This window comes from Podarcis liolepis (genome assembly GCF_965112155.1).
Source record: "Podarcis liolepis genome assembly, chromosome: 12".
In the NCBI taxonomy this organism is placed as follows: Eukaryota; Metazoa; Chordata; class Lepidosauria; order Squamata; family Lacertidae; genus Podarcis; species Podarcis liolepis.
This window is the reverse complement of record NC_139563.1, coordinates 9469712-9495659: the sequence shown is the minus strand read 5'-3', so window position 1 is coordinate 9495659 and position 25948 is coordinate 9469712. Positions and strand designations below refer to the sequence as shown.

The window sequence follows — 25948 nt, the reverse complement described above, 5'->3', positions numbered from 1 at the left end:
TTCTGTTCTCATCGTGAACCAAAGTTCTTAACCCGAGGTACTATTTCTGGGTTAGCGGAGTCTGTAACCTGAAGCGTATGTAACCTGAGGTACCACTGTATGGGGCTTCTAAATTTGCACCCCCTCGGCTCAGCACCCAGCGCAGGGGAACTGCCCATACCACCCTAAATCTGGCGCTGGCAACAGAAACTAGTCTTAAAATCGACTCTTATCAGGGTTGTTGGTCTGTACTGGCCCTTCTCATTAGAGATGGGGGCAATGTGACAAGAAAGAAAGAAAAAAGTCTGTTTTTTTCCGAGTGCCTGCTTTGCCTCACTCCCAGTATCTCCAGTACTGTGCAGGATGGAAAGCAGGGAGTGGGGGCAGGAAGGCTTAGCCTTAGGCTGGAGACAGACAAACAGACAGACAGACAGGCTGAAGCAGGGGAGTGAGTTGTGTGGCTGTGAGGGGGCATGGTTCTCTTCTACTCAGAAGTAAACCTAGGATGCTGGGGAATGTAGAGGCCACCAGCACGAGGTGAGGCAAAGTATTTGCAAGCTGAAGTAGTATTCTTAAATGACACTTGAGATAATAATAATAATAATAATAATAATAATAATAATAATAATAATAATAATTTATTATTTGTACCACACCCATCTGGCTGGGTTTCCCCAGCCACTCTGGGCGGCTTCCAACAAAGATGAAAAATACACTAAAATGTCACATATTAAAAACTTCCCTGAACAGGGCTGCCTTCAGATGTCTTCTGAATGTCAGGTAGTTGTTAATCGCTTTGACATCTGATGGGAGGGCGTTCCACAGGGCGGGCGCCACTACCAAGAAGGCCCTCTGCCTGGTTCCCTGTAACCTCACTTCTCGCACTGAGGAGGCCCTCGGCGCTGGACCTCAGCGTCCGGGCAGAACGATGGGGGTGGAGACGCTCCTTCAGATATACTGGACCGAGGCCGTTTAGGGCTTTAAAGGTCAGCACCATCACTTTGAATTGTGCTTGGAAACGTACTGGGAGCCAATGTAGGTCTTTCAAGACCAGTGTTATATGGTCTCGGCGGCCGCTCCCAGTCACCAGTCTGGCTGCCGCATTCTGGATTAGTTGTAGTTTCCGGGTCACCTTCAAAGGTAGCCCCACGTAGAGCGCATTGCAGTAGTCCAAGCGGGAGATAACCAGAGCATCCCTCCCAACTCGACAATGGTTCCATGACTTTGGAGGACTGGAAATGGCCAGCAGGCAGCAAAGGGGGAAAGGAAGGGGCAAATATTAGTGTTGTGGTCCAAGGAGATACGGTGTGAAAGCTGGGAATCCCAATATAACCCCAAAACTGAAGTATGCCAGACTTCCTCATTGTGCTGTTAAGGCAGCAATGCTGATGAAAATAATCAAGGCTTGGCGCGATCAGTGCATGGATCACTCTTCTCCCAAGGAAGAAAAGCAGGCTGCGATGAAACACAGCTCACACCAGGCTAGACTGGCTCCTGCAGAGAGAGAAATCCTGCTGGCATTTGGGGCAGCCACAGCAGGGCTTATGCCGCGACACACAATAGGGTTTTTTCGCTTAGCAGGCCTCTTTGTCCGGGGCAGATGGATTCAGCAGCAAAGCTGACGACACGCTCTTGGCCACCTCCGGCGGAGAGGCTGGTCGCTGAGCTTGCAGCTTTGCCTTTTTTTTAATAGGCGGTTGCGTCCGTCGGCAAGCCAGGGGTGGATGGTGGCACTCAGCTGGTCTGGAGAAGGAAGCCATCGATGCTAACAGGTGGGTGGCACCGCTAGACGACACGCTCGCGGTGGTTTTAGCGTAGCGGCAAAATGGGGCAGGGCAGGAAGGGGGGGAGGACAAGGAGTTGTCTATTTGACTATAGATTCTGGATGTTGGAACAAATCTGGGTATTGCATGAGCATTTTTAGTAAGGACGGCTACAGTGGAGAGAGAAAATGAGTCAAGTGTAAAACAGCCTCTGCCGACCTCATGGCCTCCAGATCTTTTGAACTACCTGCTGCTGATGGGAGTTGTAGTCCACAACATCTGGAAGGCAGCCAGTTCAGCAGAGATTGATGTAGCGGATGCCACAGATTGAGTTTTTTTGACTACTCAAGAGTTTGAGCTATTTGTAGCAAGGAAGGAAAAAGGCAACCCGGCCAAAGTAGCTGATTTCACCCACAGAGAGGTTGCCAGCTTTCAACTGTTGGGTGTGAGGCTGTGCTCATACCGTACATCTTAACCTTTAGACATTAACTATATTTTTTGGCACCAGTGATAAGCTTTCCTCCAGATGCAATAGCAGTTACGGGGTGTGTGTGGTGTGTGTGTGTGTGTGTGTGAGAGAGAGAGAGAGAGAGAGAGAGAGAGAGAGATCCAGATTGGAACAGAGGTGGAAGCAAAGGGTTAAAGCCCTCCCCCAACCATGATCCCAATTTGGATCAGTGCTGCTCCCATATGGCTGCTATTTACAAAACACCAGGCAGCCACTTGCATGATTATCGCCAAGTCATATCATGGGCGTAGCCAGGATTTATTTAGGGGGGGCAGGGTTTATGTTGGGGGGGGCAGAACCGAGTTGTCTGCGACACAACTGGTCAGTAAGTTAAGTATTTTCATTTATTTACTTGATTGGGGGGAGGGGCAGCTGCCCCCCTCCTTGCCCCCTGGCAACGCCTATGGGTTATATAGGATGTTGTGAGTTGGGAGGGTGGGCGTGGCTTGAGAGAAATGGCCTTGCAGACCAAACTGGAAACACTACTGGGTCAAATTAGGTCTGCGGGGCTGGAGTTACCCTGCTCCTCTTTCGAAGAAAGGGAAAGTCTGCCTGTTTTTCATTTTCCGCCAGAAGTGTATGGAGTTTGCAGGCCTGGTCACCCCTTCTGACTGCCGTTGTGCTGAAGACACGCATCTGGTTGGTCACTCCAGCTGGTTCCTCTTATGTTCTTATATGTGATCAAAATATTATTATTTCTTCTTCAAAAAACCCGTCGTTGGCATTTCCAGGCTGAGAACCCGCCACTCTGGTGGCCACTATGCTTTGCTTTGCTTTCTCACAGAGGAACTGGAAACTCCTGAACATACCTGTCAACGTTTCCCCTTTTTAAAGGGAAATTCCCTTATTCTGAATAGGATTCCTCGCAAGAAAAGGGAAACGTTGACAGCTATGCTCCTGAACGGCTAAGGGAGCTGGGCATGTTTAGCTTGGAGAAGAGGAGGTTAAGGGGTGATATGATAGCCATGTTCAAATATATAAAAGGATGTCACATAGAGGAGGGAGAAAGGTTGTTTTCTGCTGCTCCAGAGAAGCGGACATGGAGCAATGGATCCAAACTACAAGAAAGAAGATTCCACCTAAACATTAGGAAGAACTTCCTGACAGTAAGAGCTGTTCGACAGTGGAATTTGCTGCCAAGGAGTGTGGTGGAGTCTCCTCCTTTGGAGGTCTTTAAGCAGAGGCTTGACAACCATATGTCAGGAGTGCTCTGATGGTGTTTCCTGCTTGGCAGGGGGTTGGACTTGATGGCCCTTGTGGTCTATTCCAACTCTATGATTCTATGAACGCTTTCTAAATTACCTTCTGTTGCGTTTCATCCACCTCACTCTCCTATGATCTGTGGCTTCCTGACTCTGTTCTATAGTCATAACTCTCGGTTCTCGCTGCTGACAATCTCTCCCTGCTCTCAAGTTGCAGGCTTACCCAAAAAGTTTGCTCTCACCTGCTTGGTTTTACACTTCAGTAGACCCATACCTGACAAGCGTCCTGGAAAAAAACAGAACACCCTGCTTTCTCCTGGAAGAGCACTGGTCACTGTGATCTCACGTGGTTTTGCACTGAGATCTCACCTTGAAAAAGCACGTACCGTATTTTTCGCTCTATAAGACGCACCAGACCACAAGACGCACCTAGTTTTTGGAGGAGGAAAACAAGAAAAAAAATATTCTGAATCTCAGAAGCCAGAACAGCAAGAGGGATCGCTGCGCAGTGAAAGCAGCAATCCCTCTTGCTGTTCTGGCTTCTGGGATAGCTGCACAGCCTGCATTCGCTCCATAAGACGCACACACATTTCCCCTTACTTTTTAGGAGGGAAAAAGTGAGTCTTATAGAGCAAAAAATACGGTATTTTGGAGCCGCAATCTTGTGCAGCACTCCAAAACGTGCACTTTTTGGTGAGAGCAAGCCTCCCCTGTGTGTCTTTTGGGCTCTGTGATCTCGTGCAGGTCACCTGACTTGCAGGGAGCACAGACAGGAAGTTCCACGTCGCTGTTTGGGGACTCTGTATGTTGGTGGGTATGGGGACCTTGCCTTGTCCGGGACAGAGCTGGATTCTGCTACAACTTCCCATTATCCCTCCCAAGAAACACATTTCTCCACTTGGAACTCAGGGCGGGGGGAATTTCAGGGACGCACCCAGAACATCTGGAACAATGTTTGATTCTGAGTCTGGATTGACTACTAATTTGGATGCCACATATCGCAGAGGAGCATTAATTCAGTTGCCAAGCCACAGCAGAAATTGGTTGCTTGCTACTAATAATGTGTCCACACCTGGGCACTGAAGTTTAAGGACAGACCACATGATAAACATGAGTCTGCAGTGTGATGCAGCAGCAAAAATGCCGAATGCAATTCTAGGCTGCCTCAACAGAAGCATAGCATCCTATGGTATTGTTGCATTCTGCTTTGGTCGGACTGTTATGTACTGAAGTTCTCACCCTGGGCCAGCAAGGGGATACTGTAGATAGTTTTCACTCAGGTCCACATATGCAAATAAGGGATTGAAAATGACGTTCAGTGATTGGATAGTTACAGAAAGTGTTACAGTTGCGTTGTAGTTGAGCTCTATATAAGCAGGCTGGCTGAACCCTTCAGCTCAGTTCTGTTATGGCCTGTGAATAAACAAGAGCTGTTTGAAGAATTGCTGTGTCGCCTGATATCTTCACCCATGACTTAACACAGACTTTGGCGGGGATGCTGTACATACGTCTGGGCATTGCGGTTTAGAAAGGATATCCTTGAATCAAAGACCTGAAGAGCTGGAAGGGACCGCAAGGATCATCTAGTCCAGCCCCCTGCAGTGCAGGAATCTTTCAGCCAACATAGGGCCTTGAACCCGTGCCCTGAGATTAAGGCCAGAGGAGGGTGGGAAAGACGAAGAGGGTAGATTGAAGCAGTTGGGAATCTTTAGCATGGGGAAGAGATAAAATGCAATTTGAAAGGATACATCCAAAACTAATTTTCAAGGTGGTTTTTAAAAGACGGATGAGGGGATGAGAAGGTGCTTGCGAATGAACATATGGGAATCTGACGCAGGGCAGAAATAGACTGATCCGTCCTACATAAGCGTGGCCTTGGGATGTGAAGTGGAGGTTATAAAAATAGACCCTCTCAAAGAAGCATGTTTCTCAGTAAAAGATGCGAACTCTGTATTGTGGGCACCTGCACAGCGAGAGTCAAATGCCTAGACTGGCTGGGGCCGCCATGCCTGGCCGGCCTGTTGCATCAGTTGTGTGCATGATAGATGTGTCACGCACTGGAATAATAAGTGCAAGGCATCCCCGTGGTTCACCATGGCATTTTCAGCTGTTTGAGATGTTTAAATGTCAAGGCCCATCATAAATTGGTCTCTGGAGCAGCCTCACCCGACGCTGTACTCTGGGGGAAGGGCACCTTGCATGAAGAAAGCCGCAGGTTCAAAGCCCAGTGTTAAGTTGTGGGTGAACATATCAGACAACACAGCGATTCTTCAAACAGCTCTTGTTTATTCACAGGCCAGAACAGAACTGAACGGAAGGGTTCAGCCAGCCTGCTTATATAGAGCTCCACTACAACGCAACTGTAATCACTTTCTGTAACTATCCAATCACTGAACGTCACTTTCAATCCCTTATTTGCATATATGGACCTGAGTGAAAACTATCTACAGTATCCCTCTGCTGGCTCAGGGTGAGAACTTCAGTACATAACACCCAGCATCTCCAGGTAGGGCTGGGAGAAATCCTGCCTAAAACCCTGGATAGCCACTGCCAGTCAGTGCAGACAATACTAAGTCAGATGGACCAATGATCTGACTCAGTTTAAGGCAGATCCCTATGTTCCTGGTGCAAGAGGGCCCACAGGTGTATTCTTCACAACTTCTCTTCAAAACACACAAAAATGGGCACTTGGCATGTGCTGGTCCCCCCTTTCCAAGTATTTTAAAAGTGGTGAAGAATACACCATTCCTGACCACTCCTGCATGTGTATAGTCTGCCCTATTCAAATATCCACTTTTATTGAATTTGGAGCTTGAGTTTGCGTCTCTTCCTCTTCCCTCCGCCTCCTCTTTTCCTTTTGTGTTGTGTGTTTTGTCATCTACCCTGCACGGAGCTGCTATCCCAGCGCCTTTAACAAACCACAGTTCCCAGGATTCTTGGGGGGGGGAGCCACGTGCATTAAATGTGCTTTAAATGTATGGGGCGAATGTCACCAAGGCACGTGACTCAGGCTGCTGTCTGTAACTCCTTTTCTTGGAAATGTTGCTTTATAAGAGCTGATAAGCCAACAGTGGGCTGAGAAGTATCAAGCACAATAAAAGCAAGGGGAGGTGAGCATTGCAGTAGATTAACCTACACAGAAAACCTTTCACCTTTAAATTGCATCTCAGTTTGGCAACCCCAGAGGACAGGGAGCTAGAGGCATCAAAATGGCGCACAGTTGCACTCATAAAATTGGGTTTTAAGTGACTTGCTCTAAAACAGATCCTATGAAGCCTTTTTTTAAAAAGTGACAATGATAATATCAGGCAACATACCTGAGATTTTATGAGTACCAAAGTTCATCTCGGAAAAGGTGTTTTGAGAAGAAATCTGCCCTTTAGTCTCACTGTTATAGATCTGCAACAAATAACAGCATTGTGATTATTTGTGGAAGGTATCACAGTGTCCCCCCCCCCCTTTCTGTTTTCTTTGGGGATTTGGGACTGGTTTTAGCAAACCCTAATTGCTGGAAGCCTCTCTCCCGTCTTTGGAATGCCATATCCATCAGAGTTGGGGAGATGGTCAGAGAGACTGCTTGAAGCAACTTTGAATATAGGCAGAGCGGAGCTGGGCGTTTAGCTGAGCAGGAAGCAATGGGGCTGTGAGGGGTCCAAAATAGGAGATCAACAGTGAAATCTTATATCTGTCTAGGAAAAAAAAATAAGCCCTGTTGAGTTCAACAAGACTTCTTTGCAAGGGCTCACCCTCACTGTTCCTTTGCTTTCGGGGTTAACAACCGCAGGGCTTGTTTTTAGTACCGTGCGCAGGTGGAGCTGTGGGTTAAACCACAGAGCCTAGGACTTGCTGATCAGAAGGTCGGAGGTTCGAATCCCCGTGACGGGGTGAGCTCCCTTTGTTCGGTACCAGCTTCTGCCAACCTAGCAGTTCAAAAGCACGTCAAAGTGCAAGTAGATAAATAGGTACCACTCTGGTGGGAAGGTAAACGGCATTTCCGTGCGCTGCTCTGGTTCGCCAGAAGCGGCTTAGTCATGCTGGCCACATGACCCGGAAGCTGTACGCCGGCTCCCTCAGCCAATAAAGCGAGATGAGCGCCGCAACCCCCGAGTCAGCCACAACTGTACCTAACGGTCAGGGGTCCCTTTACCTTTACCTTTAGGCCAGATTTAGTGGTGTGGCCATCAGTTGCTAACCAGGATCATACATTATCTGGACCCTGAAGCAGTAAGCTTCCTAGCAGGAGGGTAAGGCTTCATTCCACAAATGGGCAAATGCTGGAATAGCTCAGCTGGTAAAACACAAGACTCTTAATCTCAGGTTCGCAAGTTCGAGCCCCTCGTTGGGCAAAAGATTCCTTCATTTCAGGGGGTTGGACTAGATGACCCTCGGGGTCCCATCCGACGCTACAGTTCTGTGATTCTGTGAAGTAGCATTTCTACTGGTGCTGGAACTCTGGCACACATCTTAGCGTATCTATCTTTGTCCCTGTTGCAGATGAGAAGACCCTGGGAGTTTTAAACAGCTCGGGCCACAAAAGCCACATACTTTGTCAAGGACACAGGACGGCCTCGTTCCCCTCTGTGAAGGAGCGGTCCGTTCTCTATCTGTCTCAGGCAGCAGCTGCCGCTGCGGATCTCCCCGGTGGTCTGACAGAACCCGTAAGTTTCTCAGCCTTGACATTCCTCCCATTTTTCTGAGCTAAAAGAAGTATTTGAGCCATGCCTTCCTCTGGCAAATGGTCATACTGGAGTAGAGGAGAATTGGGGCACAGGGTGGGAGGGTGAATGCTATTATGGGAGTGTGTTTTTTGTGGTCATCTTCCACTGTCCAAGTAGCTAATATAAAATGCATAGATCTGAAAAGGCTGTAGGGCAATTTTAAAAGTTCAAATAACTGCAAACACTGTGTTCAGACTGGCATCAGCTTGTTTCAGGGCATATCCATGCGATAGCTTAGTTGGTTAGAGCGGGGCACTGATAATGCTAAGGTTGCAGGTTCAATCCCCGTATGGGATTGAATATTTCTGCATTTCTGGGGGTTGGACTAGATGACCCTAGCTCTACAATTCTATGATAACTAGCATGAATTAGGAATGGTGGAGAAATCCAATCTGGTTCACATTTCAGCAGTAGCCATCATAATTCGAACTCCTGACACAATATGTTGACTGAAGCACAGTTCTCCTTCAAAATTTGTTCTTCTAATTTTGCAATGCAGGTCTCCAACCAAATAATGTGTGCAAAATAAATATATTAGGGGGGTGGCTCTTTAGAAATGGATATATTAGTGAAAACAACAAAAGCAAAAAATGGAATTTATTAAGGGAAATTTGCTTGCAATACAAAAATGTATATATTAGGAGAAATTTGCACTAAGACGCTGGTGGTTTTTTAAATGTCTTTTTTAAAAATGCCTACTGACGAACTGAACTTACTACTGGAAAAATGAGGAGACAGAAATTGAAAATGATAAAATACAGCCAACCCAACATGAATCCAGAGTGCTCTTGATGCAAAACGGACCAGGGCTCCTGCACATTTAACAGTTGTATAGAAGAGGACCCTTCTAGGGGTTCAGCACTAAAACCGCTAGCACATTTGAAAAAGCTAAGCAGGGTTCAGTGTGGCTTCAAATTGGATGGGGCACCGCGTGTTGAGATTCACAACAACAACAACAACAACAACTTTTTTATTACTTATACCCCACCCATCTGGCTGGGCCTCCCCAGCCACTCTGGGCAGCTAAAAACACGATAAAATATCAAACATTAAAAACTTCCATAAACAGGATTGCCTTCAGATGTCTTCTAAAAGTCAGATACAGTGGTACCTTGGGTTACAGACGCTTCAGGTTACAAACACTTCAGGTTACAGACTCCGCTAACCCAGAAATAGTACCTCGGGTTAAGAACTTTGCTTCAGGATGAGAACAGAAATCGTGCAGCAGCGGCACGGCAGCAGGGGAGGCCTCATTAGCTAAAGTGGTGCTTCAGGTTAAGAACAGTTTCAGGTTAAGAAATGACCTCCAGAACAAATTAAGTTCTTAACCCGAGGTACCACTGTAGTTGTTTATTTCCTTGACATCTGATGGGAGGGAATGCAATGAGGGAACCGCCAGAAGGGCCTTGGTGCTGGACCTCAGTGTTTGGGTTGTATGATGGGGGTGGAGACGCTCCTTCAGGTATACAGGACCGAGGCCGTTTAGGGCTTTAAAGGTCAGCACCAACACTTTGAATTGTGCTCGGAAACGTATTGGGAGCCAATGCAGGTCTTTTAGGGAAACCCTCTAGGAAGACCTGAGCACATCAGTATTCTGACCACCTGTGATTCCGAGCAACTGGTACCCAGAGGCGAACCTTCCCTGACACTGGAAGCAGTTGTATAACCATCGTGGCTAGTAGAGATTGGATGCCTTACCCTCTAATTCATGTTAAAGCCATCCAAGTGTGTGTCCATCACTGCATACTGTCTGAATTTTAACAGCTGGAATTCCCTCTTCTACACAGCTGTGAAAAGTGCAGGACCCCTGCTCTCTTTTTCATGTGCCCACCCTGCCAAAGAACCTGGGGGGTAACAGTTGGTGAGAGCGCAGAGGATTCTCTTTTGGAAACCCCATCTCCCCGATCCCATCCTATGCTGCTGCCACAGTGAACTACAACTCCCAGAATTCCATGGCCAATGGCAGAGGTGGGTTTGGGGCAGTGCGATTGGTTCCTCTGCAGGACCCAAGAGGGTGTCTTCTCGTCTCCTTCCCAAAGCTTAGTTAGCTCTTGCCCAGCTTTGGGAAGGAGGAGAAGGGCTCTAGGACCCTGCCAGAGCCACATGCCTCCTCCCCAAAGCCTGCTCCTCCCTTACCTGGCTTTGGGCAGGTGGCCCTGGGCTGGGGGGGGGGGTTGGGTGTCAAATCTTGGCCCCGCACGGGGTGCCAGATTACCAAGGTCCACCCCTGGCTCGTCAAACCAGTCTATGCATGTAGAGCAGGACAAATACGCCTCCACTATGGTGAAACTGAAAGATCAGAATATTAAGATAAAATAGCTTTAGAGAAATGTGCCTATACACTGACATTGAACTTGGTATTTCCGTATTTGTAGCTTACAGGCCTACCAATATGTATTTAGTGATGTGTGTGTGTGTATATGTATGTATATGTATGTATAAATCTACTTTCTGTGTTTCGTTCAGAATTTCATACACAAGATCCCTTTCTAATTCTCCGCATAACCAGAAAGCAAATAAGGTAGGAAATGCTACAAACATAGGTGTGGTTGCCTAATCCAGTATCTGTAGGCGGTTGTGCGGTTTATGCTAACAATGAATGCAGGCTTTGTGTCTCACGCTGAACTTCAACATCACCTTGTGTTTTAAGCCTCACTAATGTGGAATTGGTGGAAAGCACTAAACGGCAATTGAAACTGGAGTGATTTGCAGTTCAGTTTGCAGTGTACTGATTTCTGTTGCTGTTGTTTACTAATACGCTGTCCATCCAGACTTTTGTTTACTGGAAATGCTTGTGCATCCAATTGAGGGACTCATCCTGTACAAAAAGCGGGTGGGACTCACCTGTTTAAATTCTGAGCTACCCATTGCATTCTCTGCGATGTCGGATTCCTCTCAATGGCACCCTCTGTGCATCAGGTTCAAACACGGAAGGCGCAATATACCAAAATCCACACTTTCCAAATTGAAATACAGAGCTTCTTTGGGAGGGACCTCCTCTGAATTTTGCAATGCGGTTCCCCAACCAATGAATGCATACAAAATGTGTATATTAGCAAAAGCTGCATGCATTAAAAGAATGCATTTTTTAAAAATGTACAAAAGTGCATTGAATTGAGGGGAATTGGTTGCCAAATTTAATTAACTGTGTGCCAAGAAAAAGTGTCTATTAGGAGCAACGTGCATGGAAAGGCGTATGAATTCTCATGCAAACATTATTTATTTACCGCATTGCTATGTTTCCTTTTCCTCCAAGGAGCTCAAGGTGGGGTACCTGGTCCTCCCTCTCCTCATTTAATCACAACAACAACCCTGTGAGGTAGTGAGAGGCAGTGACTCCATGGCCATGTTAGGATTTGAACCCTGGTCTCCTAGGTCAGGGGTCTGCAACCTTTAAGACAAAAAGAGCCACTTGGACCCGTTTCCGGAAAAAAAACAACAACTGGGAGCCGCAAAAACATTGCAACATTTAAAACAAATATAACACTGCATATATTGTTTCTGGCCTTAATGCTATATATACAGGATCGTGCAGTCAGCTGTCAATCTCAAGAAAAAAGGACAAATTAATAGCTAATTAAAATATTTAATTTACAACCAGGTAACCAGGTTAATGGGACTTTTGCTCCTGAACCTCAGTGCTCAGTGTCTGCACATCAGGGCTGTAAGACGTCACCTTCATTTTCACACAGGCTTGCAAGCTGTCATCTGTGAGGCGTGATCGGTGCTTGTTTTTAATATAGTTCATGTTGGAGAAGACCTGCTCACATACATATGTGGAAGAGGCCACAAGGGCCATCGAGTCCAACCCCCTGCCAAGCAGGAAACACCATCAGAGCACTCCTGAGATATGGTTGTCAAGCCTCTGCTTAAAGACCTCCAAAGAAGGAGACTCCACCACACTCCTTGGCAGCAATTCACCAAACTTTCACCAAACTTTCCCCTGCTTAAGTTTAAAAAGGGGCTTCGCTTAAAAAGGGGCTTTAGGCAACTAACTCCACGTGGAATTCCACGCGACCGCGACTGCATAATCAATGCCACAAAATGCCAAAGAAAATTAACCAGGGCCCCAGTGAACCATAAATCATAATCAGTGCCTGATGTAAATAATAATTAATAATGAGGGCCCAATGTCAGCCTCGTCATTATAAAAATAATCCCTCTCTTCGCGCCGCCCAGCCTCCCAAGAAAAAAAAACCCACTTCAAACGGTCACAAAGCACAAATTCCACGCGACCGCAACTTGCTATGCCCAATAACCAATGCCCCAAAATGCCATAGAAAATTAATCAGGGCCCCAGTGTACCATAAATCATAATCAGTGCCTGATGTTAATAATATATAATAATGAGGCATTCGTCATTATAAAAATACCTTTTTTGACACTTTTTATTATTTCTTTGTTTGACCCCTCAGAATTACTCCTCCTCATAGAAATAAACATTAAATTAACAAGTTACCTTTTTTTGAGTGTGTGTTCTTCACTCCCCTTCAAAACAGTGACCAGTGTATACGCCCCCTTTCAATGCAGCCTGCTTACAAAGGCGGGACGACAAAGACCAGCAATAAGCTGTTGCATAACGTTCCCCAAAAACTTTCCCCTGCTTAAGTTTAAAAAGGGGCTTCAGGCAACTAACTCCCATGTGGAATTTCCTATAGTAAGATGGCGGCCGCCTCAGAAGACCACATGGGCAGATAAGATGGCTGCTGGGACGATCCGGTTACCCAGCAACAGCACAGCTGATTCCTACGCTTTTGAAAGCAGCCGGCAAAGCAAGTGTTGGAGCTCCGAAGCCACAATGCTGCGCATGTGACCAAATAGCGAGGACTTACTTTGCTAGAGACAAGCCCCGACGCTACCACAAGCCTCCCTCTCTTCGCGCCGCCCAGCCTCCCGAGAAAAAAACCCCACCTCAAACAGTCACAAAGCACAAATCAGTAAACATAATAAGCATTAAATTAACAAGTTACCTTTTTTTGAGTGTGTGTTCTTCACTCCCCTTCAAAACAGTGACCAGTTTTGAACAGTGGCTTCAGGCAACTAACTCCTCCGCCGCCTCCCCTCGCCCCCTCCCCTCGCCCCCGCCCCTCGCCTCCTTCCCTCGCGCCCTTGCCTCCTTCCCTCGCCCCCGCCCCTCGCCTCCTTCCCTCGCGCCCGCCCCTCGCCTCCTCGCCCCCGCCCCTCGCCTCCTTCCCTCGCGCCCTCGCGCCCGCCCCTCGCCTCCTTCCCTCGCCTCCTCCCCTCGCGCCCGCCCCTCGCGCCTCCGCCCCGGAGCCGCAGCAAAGGCTTTAAAGAGCTGCATGCGGCTCTGGAGCCGCAGGTTGCCGACCCCCGTCCTAGGTCCTAATCCCAAACTGTAGCATACTGGTTCAAAAATTCACAAATGTATGTGAAAATGGGGCAAACCGAATTCAAGACTGGGAAAACGTGTTGTTCACTAACCACGTGGTGCTCTCGGGTGCAATGGTACCCTCAAGGTCTTCCTTTGCTACCCATGAAGCCTTTGAACCACCACTCATTTCCCCCTCGGTCATGAGGTGATGAGGTTCTCTTTTCCTGTCGCAAAAAGTACATAGAGTTGAAGAAGGAAGTTGGAAGATTGACACTCCTTCCCACTTCCTCTTTGAGCTCTATGCACTTTCCAAAGCTCAGATTCATCTACAAGATTCAGCCTTTACTCGGATCTCTTGGAAAAGCAAAGCACGTATATGTCCCTTTCTCTCTTTCTGCCTCTTTGGCAGGGTGTTGCAGATATTAATATTGTGTAGCTTCAAGCGGTTGGGTGAATAAAAACAGACTCATTTTGGAAATAGAACATTACCAAGGCCCATAAGTTGAATTAAAAACTTTACTTGCAGAACTTTGTTCAAAGCATAACAAAAACATCAGATGATACATCCAAACAGTTCTGTAAGACATATTTCAGTCCAAAGCATAGGCTTAGCATCTTACAAAATATGAAATAATTCCAGCAGAGGTCTGTCTCTTCGCACATCCTGCATTCCTGCCTGGGGCTGTGTGCTCCTGGAGAACTACATTTACATCCTCACTCTCACAGAGCCTGAGAACAAAAAACTCCAGCCACCACCCTTCCAAGATGGCGAATTTGCAGTTCAATGTCTCTCATATCATCTAAAGTTAAACACTCATGTGTTAGCTAGCAGAAAACATCAATAGTTAATTGTCAACTGAGATAAAGCTCAGTCTCTTAGAATGCTGCAGTGGAATTTTCCAATGTTAAACCTTTCAGCAATACGCAGGCATTCCCATGCCAGTGTGAATTAAACAATTATACTTAACACAGGGGAGCTGATCTTGGAAAGGGAGGAGAGAAGTGACCAGAGGTCATGGCACCTGCACTCACTCAAAAAACGAAATGCACCCATGGACTTGAAAAGGTTGGCAACCCCTCTTCTAGCTAAATAGAAACACAGGACTTAAAAACTGAAGAAACAAGCACCTGGGAAGAGTTTGTGTTGTAGATTGTCACTGGAGTTACGGGTGTCTTTAGCACCACTAACCGGAAACCAGTTGTGGTGGTTGTGCGAGTTTGCAGTGGTGTGACGCTTATTGTGCTTTGCAGGTACGGAATGAACACGCAGCTAGGCATATTAACCCAAGTTGCTGCATGGATTTGACCTTTCTCACTAACAAACTGACGAAGGGATTATGCTGACTTTAAAAAAAATAAAATTGTTTCCTTAAAGATGGCAGAATCTCAGAACGAAAAGTCTTCCAAGGCAAACATCAAGTCGGATGAGGATTTGCTCCCACCTCCTCCTCCCCAGGATTCTGCCTCAGCCGCATCTTCCGCTCCCGCGACTCAGGATACTAACCCTCTGCCTCCACCTCCTCCCAAGGAGTCCTTCTCCAGGTTCTACCAGCAGCGTCAGGTGAATGAGCTGAAGAGACTTTACCGCCATATGCACCCAGAGCTGAGGAAAAACCTGGAAGAGGCTGTGTCAGAGGACCTGGCAGAGATGCTGAGCACTGACGACCCTGGTGCACAGGCCATAGTGAATCTAGATGCGGTCCTTCCAGGAGAGGTACAATCCATGCGCTGGATCTTTGAGAACTGGACACTGGACTCCATTGGAGAACGTCAAGCCGCCAAGAAGCTGACCGAGGAGGAAGGCATCCCGAGCGGAGACGTGAAGAACAGGTCCATGAGGTTTGAAAGCCAACCGTTCAACGGAGACAACCTGGTCTCTTCGGCCCAGTCATCTGAGAAGGAACAAGCCAAAGGGGATGTACACACGGCTCGGTGGTTGTTTGAAACCCAGCCGCTAGACTCCTTGAACAAAATGTATTTGGATGAGACTGACTTGCAAGAGGCAGTCCTCAAAGAGCCCGTGCAGAGAGGGGATGTGAAGGGGGCTGCCCGGCTCTTTGAAACCCATTCCTTAGACGCCTTGGGCCGCTGCAGTTCGGTGGAGGAGCAGAACATCTTGCAGCTGAAGTCGGAGATTCAAGAGCTCAAAGGCGACGTCCAGAAAACCGTCAAGCTCTTCCAAACCGAGCCCCTCTGCGCCATCAGGGACAAAACAGGAAACATGCACGAGATCAAATCTGTCTGCAGAGAGGAAATACAGAGCAATGCCGTGAAGACGGCCCGCTGGCTCTTTGAGACCCAGCCTCTGGACACGATCAACAAGGACACCTCCAAAGTGCAAGTCATCCGAGGGATATCGCTGGAGGAGGTGGCCCCGGGGAACGTCAGCGGAGCAAAATGGATGTTTGAGACGCAGCCCCTGGATGCCATAAGGGAATTTACCGTGGAAGAAGCAGACTTCAAGGCTTCTCCAGACCTTATCCAGGGGACCGATGTGAGTAAGCAGTGCCTCCTTTTTGAGACACAGCCTCTTGACGCCCTGAAAGGAGAAGCCTCCGACAGCATCCCAGCCAAGGAGGAAGTTATCAAAGGCGACGTGAAGTCAACCCTTTGGCTGTTCGAAACCCAGCCGATGGAGACACTGAAGGATGACTTTGAAGTGGGTCATTTGAAGAAGGTAGAGCTTTCAGAGGAGGAGAAAGGAGCAGTGAGGCAAACAAAGCATGTCTTCGAGACCTGTCCTTTGGGCAGCATCTCCAAATCGCCACCTGAGGACTCCTCGGCCACCAGCGTACAAGAGGTGGAGAAAGGCGACGTGAAGGCCTTCAAGAGCCTCTTTGAGACCCTCCCTTTAGATAGCATCAGGCAAGCGAGCACCGAGGAGCCTATCAAGGAAGGAGAGGAAATCGTTCCAGGGAACGTCAAAGCCAATCAGCTTCTGTTCGAGACGACGCCTCTGTACGCCATCAAGGACAGCTTTGGGAACTTCCACAAAGTCACCTCTGTGAGCAGAGAAGAGGAAGTTGTGGGCGGAGATGTCAAGAACTACAAGTGGATGTTTGAGACCAAGCCCTTGGACCAGTTTGACGACAGCATCCAAAAAGTGGACCTTATCAAGGGCATCACTAAGCAGGAGGTGGTTGCCGGGAACGTGGAGACAGCCAAGTGGCTTTTTGAGACGCAGACCATCGATGTCATCCACAGTCAGATGAACCAGGCAGAGCAGAAGGTCTCTGAGAAAGGAGACTCTTCCCAAGGCGGTGACGTGAAGACCTGTAGGTGGTTGTTTGAGACACGCCCAATGGACACCCTGTATGAGAAAGGGGAGAAGAAGCAGCAGGGTGGAGAAGAGCCTGTGCCAAGAGCAGATGTCAAGTCTTGCACGTGGATGTTTGAAACACAGCCTTTGGATTCCCTGAAAGGCCAAGAGGAACAATATCTGCAGGTCAGCAAGACCTATCGCCAGGACGAATTGCAAGGGGTGGACGTGAAAACGGCCAGGCACCTGTTTGAGACAGAACCCTTAATCAATAACGTCACTGGTGACGCAGATTCAAAGAAAATAATCCGGTACTCCAGCCGTGTGGAGATCCAGTCCGGCGAAGTGTCCAGAGTGAAGGAGTTTTTTGAAGCGAAGCCCTTAGATTCAGCTGGTAAGTCCAGCCCGTCCATGAAGGCCATCGATATCCCAGCAGATGGGAACATCGAGGCAGGGGCAGTGCACAAGTTCACCTGGCTCTTTGAAAACTGCCCCATGGATACCTTGAAAAGCAGCACGGGGGGCATTCAAGAGGTGCCCCCCGAAAAGGACATCCGAGGTGGAGATGTCGGAGGCAAGAGATTCGTCTTCGAAACCTACTCCCTGGATCAGATCCATGACAAAGAGAACCAGATGCAAATCAAGAAAATCCAGGAAGAGACCATGAACAAAGACAGCGTCAAGTCCTGCACGATGCTGTTTGAAACACAGCCTCTTTATGCCATCCAGGACAGAGACGGGGGATACCATGAAGTCACATCTGTGAAGAAGGAAGAAATCATGAAAGGGGATGTAAAAGGCGCCCGGTGGCAGTTTGAGACCAAACCCTTGGACCAGATCAAGAAAGACGAAGAGGTGTTTGTGATCAGGGCTGTTACCCAAGAGGACGTCAAGAAGGGAGATGTCCAAACAGCCAGGTGGAGGTTTGAAACAGAGCCTCTGGATTCCATCGCTGATGAGAAGAGGCCTGTCTTGAAAACTGTTGACGACGTGCCAAAGGGGGACGTCCAGTCCAACAAGCAACTCTTTGAATCAGAGCAAGTGAGTCAAAAGAAGTACGTGAGGATGGTCAGTGTCAGTGATGTCCAGCAAGGAGATGTGAGGACATCCACCTGGCTTTTTGAAAACCAGCCTATTGACTCCCTTAGAGGAGAATCTGAAAGCACCTCCAGCCTGAACACGGTACAGAGGGAGGACATTGCCAAAGGGGATGTGAAACGCTGCACGTGGCTGTTTGAGACTCAGCCCATGGACAGCCTGAAAGACACAGAGGCTTCTGCGAGTGCTGAGCCCCAAGAGCTGGTCCCTCAGGCCGACGTGAAGAGCACCACGTGGTTGTTTGAAAGCACGCCTCTGGACAAGCTCAGCGCTTCTCAACACTGCACAGAAACAGAAGTTAGGGAGAGAACCATAAAGGACACTTTGGAAGTTCTCTTCTCCTACCAAGTGATCCAACATGACGGCATCCTCATCGAAGCCAACGACATTGAAAGCGTCAAGATGGCCAAGTATCAACTCGGCAGCCAAGGAGCCCCCGAAATCCAGAAGGAAGAGGTCATGGGAGGCAACCTGCAAAGGATCTTGATGCGGCTGCTTCAGAGGCCCAACGTGGAGAGCCAGGGAGTTTTGGTGCAGGAAAAAGAGAGTGGGGATATCAAAATCAGTGCGGTGCAGCTCTTGGAGTCTGGCAAGGCTGAAAGGAGCCTAGAGGAGTTGAGCAGCAATGCTGCAAAGGCTCTCCAAGAAGTTCTTAGCCAAGACGCCTCAAGCAAGAAAGGGATCGTTATGCAGGAGACACAAATGGGGTCAGCAAACTTGACCATCTACTCTCTCCTTCACCGCGTTGCTCAACAGCAGCAGTTTGTCAAGGGGGATGTCAAGTCGACGATTGGGAATCTGTTGGCTTCTGCCCAGGAGCAGAGGGCCACGGCGACCGTCCGGCGAGAGGACAATGAGAGAGGCAATGTCCAGCTGTACACCAGCTGCATCGAAAAGGGAGACCTGGATTACTTAAAGAACCTCCAAAGGGATTCTGAGATAGAGGGCCTGGTTTCCTCGCAAGCAAAAGAGGAGTCCCTGAAAACGGCGGAAGAGGTCAGAGTATCTCCTGCCCAGCTGCAGGAGGGAAAAACTGTGACAGCAGCAGCAGACATTGTGCTGGGGAATAGCAGTGGGGCTAAGCGAGTGGTCTTATGTGAGAGCAAAGAAGGTACATTAGAAAGGAAAGCGATGCATGCAAGTGACCTAGGTTCCTCTGCGCATTGCCCTGCGCAAACCCCGCCCCCTGTGATGGTCAAAGAAGGTCTTGTTTCTGGGGGTGTTAATTTGCCCATGGAGTCAGTGCAAAAGGCACAGAACGGTAGCCACAAGGTAGCCAGAGAAGAACAAATTATCTTGGGCAACAGGAGAGAGGGCACAGCCGTCATCACCACCACCACCACTAAGGTGGCAGATCAGAAGAATAATACAGCTGGGGTGACCCACTGTTCCACGGTCGGGGAAGCCAGCCAGATGGCAGCACAGCCCAGAACGCAGGTTCTGGGGAGTGACCTTCAAGCAGCGATGCAAAGCCTACGGCTAGCCACAGCAGAGGCCCAAAGCCTCCAGCACCAAGTCCAGAGCAAGCTGCAGAAGACGACCGAAGAGATTCACTTGAGCCCTGCGCAACCCCAGGCTGCCGTGCAATCCATTGCAGCAAACACAGAGGGCTGCGTGACCACCAAGCAGCAGCAGCAAGCGAGCAACGTCACCTTCCTCCGCGTGCAGGAGGCCTCCAGGTCCCATGCAAGCGTGTCTCAGAAGACCATGGTGTCCCAAGCAAAGGTCAGTGCTTCCGAGGAAGTCCAGGGAGGTGCGCTGCCCGTTGCAGCCTGCCCGGACGGCCGAGGTGCGCCTAGTGCAGGTCTTAGTATTAAGGACGGCCTGTATACTGCCACGCCAGTGAAGTCCTATGTAAACCCATTTGTCGAGTCTGATTACAAAGAGCACTCTTCCGTTCCAGAAGAACGAGAGCAAGAGGCGATAATCAGAGGGGATGTAAAGACCGCTATCCGGGCCCTCCAGAGTGCCGCCACAGAACAAAGAGACAAAGTAGACAAAGAGGACGTTGTCCGTGGCAACTTAAAAGCCGCGCTCGAGTCCCTGGAGAAGTCTAACGTTAATGTCTCCAAAGGAGATTTTAAAGCGGCCATGATATACAGGAATGCAGGGCTGTCCCATTCCACTTGTAAAAAGAAACACGAGTCTCAGTCTGTTAGTAGTCAGGCAGCTGCTGTAGCGGCTTCAGGCTCGCAAGCTCTTAATGACTTTCCTCCTCCTCCTCCAGCTTCAGCTTCAGTGATGGCCGAAGGCAGCTCGCCACCCCCAAGCAAACTGAGAGAAGCAGAGGCTGTAGAGCATTGCCTACCCACCCCACCCCATGTTCCTCAGACTCTCCCTCCTCCATCTGCCAAGCCCAGCAACCAGCGTCCTTTAGAGAAGCCGCAACTTCCCCCCAAGCCCGACGTTCTCGCCCCACCAAGGAAGAAACCTGCCCCACCTCCGAAACCAGACTTCCTTTTGAAGGAAGCGCCGCCCCACCCTCCCTGCTGCAGGAAAGGGCAGTCAGGAAAAGCGGTGCCTCCCCTTTCCCCACCCAAACCTCCAGCCACAACTGAGCAGGACAAGCCTATGGCTTCCCCCACAAACCAAGCCAGGGCACCTGGGGAGGCTGACGCAGGGAAGAAATCTGCATGCGGAGACGATTCGACAGGTTGCCCCATGCCGACTGTCATCACGGACGTCGCTTTTGAGAAGAGGGCCACGAAAAGTACCATCAAGACCCCTCTGCAAGTAGCGGAAGAAAAATATAAGGCAAAGAAGGAAGAGCAGAGCAAAGTGGAAGCATCTTCATCAGAGGAGATTAAAAATGGGTCGGTTGCCTGCGGAGGAGGGAACTGCCACCCTGCTACCCAAATCCAAGGATCTCTGGAGTTGTGCCAGCAAGAAAAGCGTTGTTTGCTGCCTGGCAAGCAAGATTCTCTCTCACCTCTTGGATGCCAAATGGGTCTTCCTAATTTGGAGGGTCAGAGGAAGCCATATCTCTCTGCAACATGCGAGGCCAATATTCTGAGAAAAGGAACCGTCACAGCCCACGTCTCCTCATCGAAGGTAGAAAAGGCAACCGTCATTGGAGCCTCTGCTACAAAGAGAACAAGTCCAAGAGCACAAGAAGAGACACCAGGAACTTCTGGTTCAATGTCTTCACAATCAAAGCAGTTCTTTAAAGGGCACCAGTCTGTGAGCAGCAGGGGGTTAGGAGAACCGAAAGCGAAGGCTGAACAAGAGACGGAAAAGGAAAAGCCAGTTGTGGTCATGCGGGAGAAAGCATGCAGAGAAACCGAAGACGAACGTCGCAAGAGGCTGTCTGTCCACAAGGAGGAGATCATGAAAGGGAACGTCAAGGAAGCCATGGAGATATTTGAGAACCTGCGAAGGCAAGAGGAGCTCCAGGAAATCCTAACCCGGGTGAAGGAGTTTGAGGAGGAAACCTCCAAGGTGGATGTGAAAGCCTTGAGAAGTCTCTTCGAGAACGTCCCTGAGTGGGTGGTGTATCACAAAGCTCACCTGGCGAAGCAGCCCAAGGCGGAGAAGGCTGGGCAGATGAAGGAAGCACGCGAAGATGCCGACAGCGTTTCGTCGGTGGAGTTAGCCTTTGAAGATCTGGAGAGAGCCAGTGCTGAGATCATTCATCTAAAGGAGCAGACCCTGAGCAGGCTGCTAGACATTGAGGAGACCATCAGGAAAGCCCTGTATTCTATTTCCAGTCTGAAATCCGAATCAGACATAGCTGGGCTCTCCGGACTTCTCAAGGAGTCTCTTGGGAGTTCCCAGGGCCTTGCAGCCGGCAACAACATCCGCAAAATCAGCATTGTCTCCAGCAAAGCCAAACAAGAGAGAGGGGTGCAGAACTCATCCTGTGAAGAGGAAAGGAGGCACGAGGTGCCCAAAGTGGAGCTAGGGGTCCCCTGCATTGTTCAGCCACGAGCAACTTCTCCTTCCTCCCCTTCCTATATCTCCATTCAGTCGGCTGCACGGAAGACCGCAGAATCCCCCAAAACGGTGCGTTCCTCTTCCTCAGACTACTTGGACAGGGCAGCAGAAAGGGACACGTTTGCTCAGGATATTTTTAGCTCCTTACCACGTCACTCGGTGAGGTCTGACGGCTGCAACTTGACCTTCAGTGAAGGTGAGCAGGAGCTCATCAAGATGAAAAAAGGAGGGAGCTTAATTAAGCAGCAATATCTCCGTAGTCCCGACCATCTCCACCTTAGCAGCAATGGTGATCAGGAACGGGAGACATCCCAAAGCTTGACCCAAGGAGGAGTAGCTCCCCTGAGCTCTTTGAGTCCATCAAATCCACGAAGGCAGAAAAGCATACTAGAACTTCAGACGAGTTCCGATGGATCCAAGCTCTATGGGGCTACTCGAACCGTAACGGAACAGTATGAGGAGGTGGACCAGTTTGGAAACAAAATCATCACTTCTTCCACCACCGTCACCAAACAGTCAGAGACTCAGACCTCCTCCACATGTGACATGGTCTCCTGCCCTACTAGATATGAAGTGACTGCCTCTCCAATCCTTCGTAGGTACCTGAACAGCCCAGCAGAAGACTTCCACTCAAACGGAGGCAACCAGGAAACAGGGGTGGTCTATGTCACTTTCAGCAACTCCAAGCCTGCCAAAAAATGAATCAGATAACAGTGATGGCGGGTGGTCTACCAGCTAGCTAACCTCACCCCAGGGCTGAAGATTAAGCCGGCTGGTTTTTAATAAGACCCAAATGTCTTTAATCCAGTACGTTCAAGATAAAGGAACTGTAAATTACGGAAATTTTGTGACAGGAGAAGCTCTTCAGCTTCGCCAAACTTTTGCAGAACAGTCTTAGGGTTTGTGTAAGACTGGGACTGATGAACTCCAAACCGGTTCTGGAAGAAGATGGCTTCCTGCCATCACAGTACAGACCTGGATTTCAAGCTGAAGGGAAAGAGATTGGGGCAACTGCTTTTAAGAGTGGGCCCTGTGTTTAAGACTTCTTCTAAGGCTCGCCCTGCTGTCCTAGGCCAACGGTCCAACAGTCTTTCCCCAAAAAATAGACAATCAGATGTTCAAAGCAGAGGTCAAAGAGACAGACACTGGACACAACTAAAGAACCAGGGAGCCAATATTTTGGGGGGATCACCAGTGTTGAAGCAACGATTCTTCAACATCAACTTCTTTGGACTGGTCATGTTGTGCGGATGCCTGATCATCGTCTTCCAAAGCAGCTACTCTATTCCGAACTTAAAAATGGAAAGCGTAATGCCGGTGGTCAACAAAAGAGGTTTAAAGACTGTCTCAAGGCAAATCTTTAAAAAACGTTGTATAAACACCAACAATTGGGAAACACTTGCCTGCGAGCACTCCAGTTGGAGAACAGCCTTTACCAAAGGTGTCATGGGCTTTGAAGACGCTCAAACTCAGGACGCAAAGGAGAAACGTGCTAAGAGGAAGGCACGCTTGGCAAATCCACACCGTGATCAACTCCTGCCTGGAAACCAATGTCCCCACAGTGGAAGGACGTGTGGTTCCAGAATTGGTCTCCACAGTCACTTACGGACTCATTGTTAAAACCGTGTTTTATGGAAGACAATCTGACTCGGCTACGAGGGATCGCCAAAAGAAGAAGATACTCAACCTGCGGTGCCCTTCCCCCACCTCTTATTTCGATTGACGGAAGCCCCCCAACCTATTTGCTCCCCTTACTCTCATTTCCCACCATGCCATTTGCCCACAGACACACCCATGACTTCTCTATAGCTAGAAATTGAAACAGTTTTTATCACAGCTGTCAATAGCTTCGGCGTTATTACATTTCCAACAGGATATTTAGAGCTATCCATATGTAGCAAGAGATCCGTATCAGGATGAAATACATAAACCCATATTTAAGAATTCCTATCATTGTCTTTCCCTCTTAATGAGAAAATGGGGGGAGGGATTATAGAAAATACCAGGGTGGTTTTTTTGCATATTGATGGTTATTGCTTTCCTCTCTTTTTTTAAAAAAAAAATTAGAACTGTAATTTATTATTCGTTGTTAACATGTCTTTTATTCTTAGACTCCTCGCTTTCTTACCTGTTCAGTACTTAAATCAATTGTGAAACCATGTAAGAGCAATTTTATTACAATGTTTTGTATATTCTCAAGTGAAGATTTTAGGTATTTTGTGGTTGTTTTTTTAAAAATTTGCATTCTGAAGGTAAATTTGACTTTCTGAAAAATAACTTGAGTCAGTTTGTTTGTCTGCGTGGGCGTGCTTAGCCAAAAGAGTTAATTCCTTTGAAATCACCCATCAGATCACTTCTCTTCATGAAGTAGTTAAATCTGTCTATTAAAAGAACCAGGTGGGTTTTAAATGACCATGAAACAACAATGAAAATTCCTGAACATTTTTACAATGTGGTGTGATGGGGGTGTTTTTCATTAATTGTCTAGATTGGCCAAAGACCTGTTTGTTATTTTATTTAAACTGACCATTTCAGCACCAGTCAGACATTCTTCATTTCCATGTTTCTCTCCCAATTACAGCAGTCTGGTGTACAGAAGTTAAGAAAGTAAAGAGAATCACTTTTACTAGGCTGAGTGATGGGGGAAACTTCCACCTTCTTAATTCCTGTTCAAGGTTGCCTGCATTTCTTTATATCAGACTGCTATTAAAGAAAAGAGGATTAAGATAGTACATATCTTTTTATGTATGAATCAAATTCATAGACCTCTGCATGGCATAAAGCCTTCAAAATGGTATGCAAGGTGAAAACAGAATAAAACAGAAACACAAGCTCTAAGGACATCAAAATCGAATCAATGAACTTAAAAATATATATAAACCATCCATACAAACCTTAAAAAGAAATCATAGAATCATAGAGTTGGAAGAGACCACAAGGGCCATCGAGTCCAACCCCCCGCCAAGCAGGAAACACCATCAGAGCACTCCTGACATATGGTTGTCAAGCCTCTGCTTAAAGACCTCCAAAGTAGGAGACTCCACCACACTCCTTGGCAGCAAATTCCACTGTCGAACAGCTCTTACTGTCAGGAAGTTCTTCCTAATGTTTAGGTGGAATCTTCTTTCTTGTAGTTTGGATCCATTGCTCCGTGTCCGCTTCTCTGGAGCAGCAGAAAACAACCTTTCTCCCTCCTCTATGTGACATCCTTTTATATATTTGAACATGGCTATCATATCACCCCTTAACCTCCTCTTCTCCAGGCTAAACATGCCCAGCTCCCTTAGCCGTTCCTCATAAGGCATCGTTTCCAGGCCTTTGACCATTTTGGTTGCCCTCCTCTGGACACGTTCCAGTTTGTCAGTGTCCTTCTTGAACTGTGGTGTCCAGAACTGGACACAGTACTCTAGGTGAGGTCTGACCAGAGCAGAATACAGTGGCACTATTACTTCCCTTGATCTAGATGCTATACTCCTATTGATGAGGCCCAGAATTGCATTGGCTTTTTTAGCTGCCATGTCACACTGCTGGCTCATAGGAGATTCATTATAAAGGAGATTCTGACCAAACACCAGGAATAACTTTCTGACAGTAAGAGCTGTTCAACAATGGAATGGACTCCCTCAGAATGTGATGGACTCTCCTTCCAATAGAGGTTTCTAAGCAGAGGTTGGATGGCCACCTCTCATGGATGCTTTAGCTGAGATTCTTGCATTGTAGGGGGGTTGGACTGGATGACCCTTGGGGTCCCTTCCAACTCTTAAGATTCTATGATTCTATGACTTCCAGCTCCCTGTCCTGCAGCTACATATACCGTATTTTTCGCCCCATAAGACGCACTTTTTCCCCTCCAAAAATGAAGGGGAAATCGGGGTGCGTCTTATGGGGCGAATGCCTGCAAGCCTCGCGCGCCCGGCAGGAGGTCCCACCGGGTGCGCGAGGCTTGGGGCGGCAGCCTGTCGCCCGAAGCACGGGGAGCCCTCTGGAGGGCTCCCCCTGCTTCGGGTGAGTGTCTGCAAGCCTCGCGCACCCGGCAGGAGGTCCCACCGGGTGTGTGAGGCTTGGGGCGGCAGCGGACTGCTTGCGCGCACCTAGAAGCTTGGGGCCAGCTGAGCTCAGCTGGCCCCAAGCTTCTCAGTGCGCGCAAGCAGTCCGC

General features: G+C 48.4%; 1 protein-coding gene across 2 annotated transcripts; it reads left to right on the top strand.

Annotated features, from left to right (window-relative positions):
- The first annotated feature begins 8037 nt into the window (after positions 1-8037).
- XIRP1 (xin actin binding repeat containing 1) lies at positions 8038-24066 on the top strand. Of its 2 annotated transcripts, none has more exons than XM_083466490.1 (3): positions 8038-8110; positions 10637-10691; positions 14878-24066. In XM_083466490.1, the coding sequence occupies exon 3, from the start codon at positions 14878-14880 to the stop codon at positions 22492-22494; it is 7617 nt and encodes a 2538-aa protein (XP_083322616.1). In that variant the 5' UTR covers positions 8038-8110; positions 10637-10691; the 3' UTR covers positions 22495-24066. The 2 variants fall into 2 exon arrangements, with proteins under 2 accessions (XP_083322616.1, XP_083322617.1); XM_083466491.1 differs by lacking the exon at positions 8038-8110 and adding an exon at positions 8227-9274 and having other exon boundaries at positions 9517-11545; positions 13511-24066.
- Positions 24067-25948: the final 1882 nt, after the last annotated feature.

Bases quoted from the DNA above. Each gene is read 5' to 3' on its own strand.
- XIRP1 (XM_083466490.1), top strand. From the start codon at position 14,878: ATGGCAGAATCTCAGAACGAAAAGTCTTCCAAGGCAAACATCAAGTCG.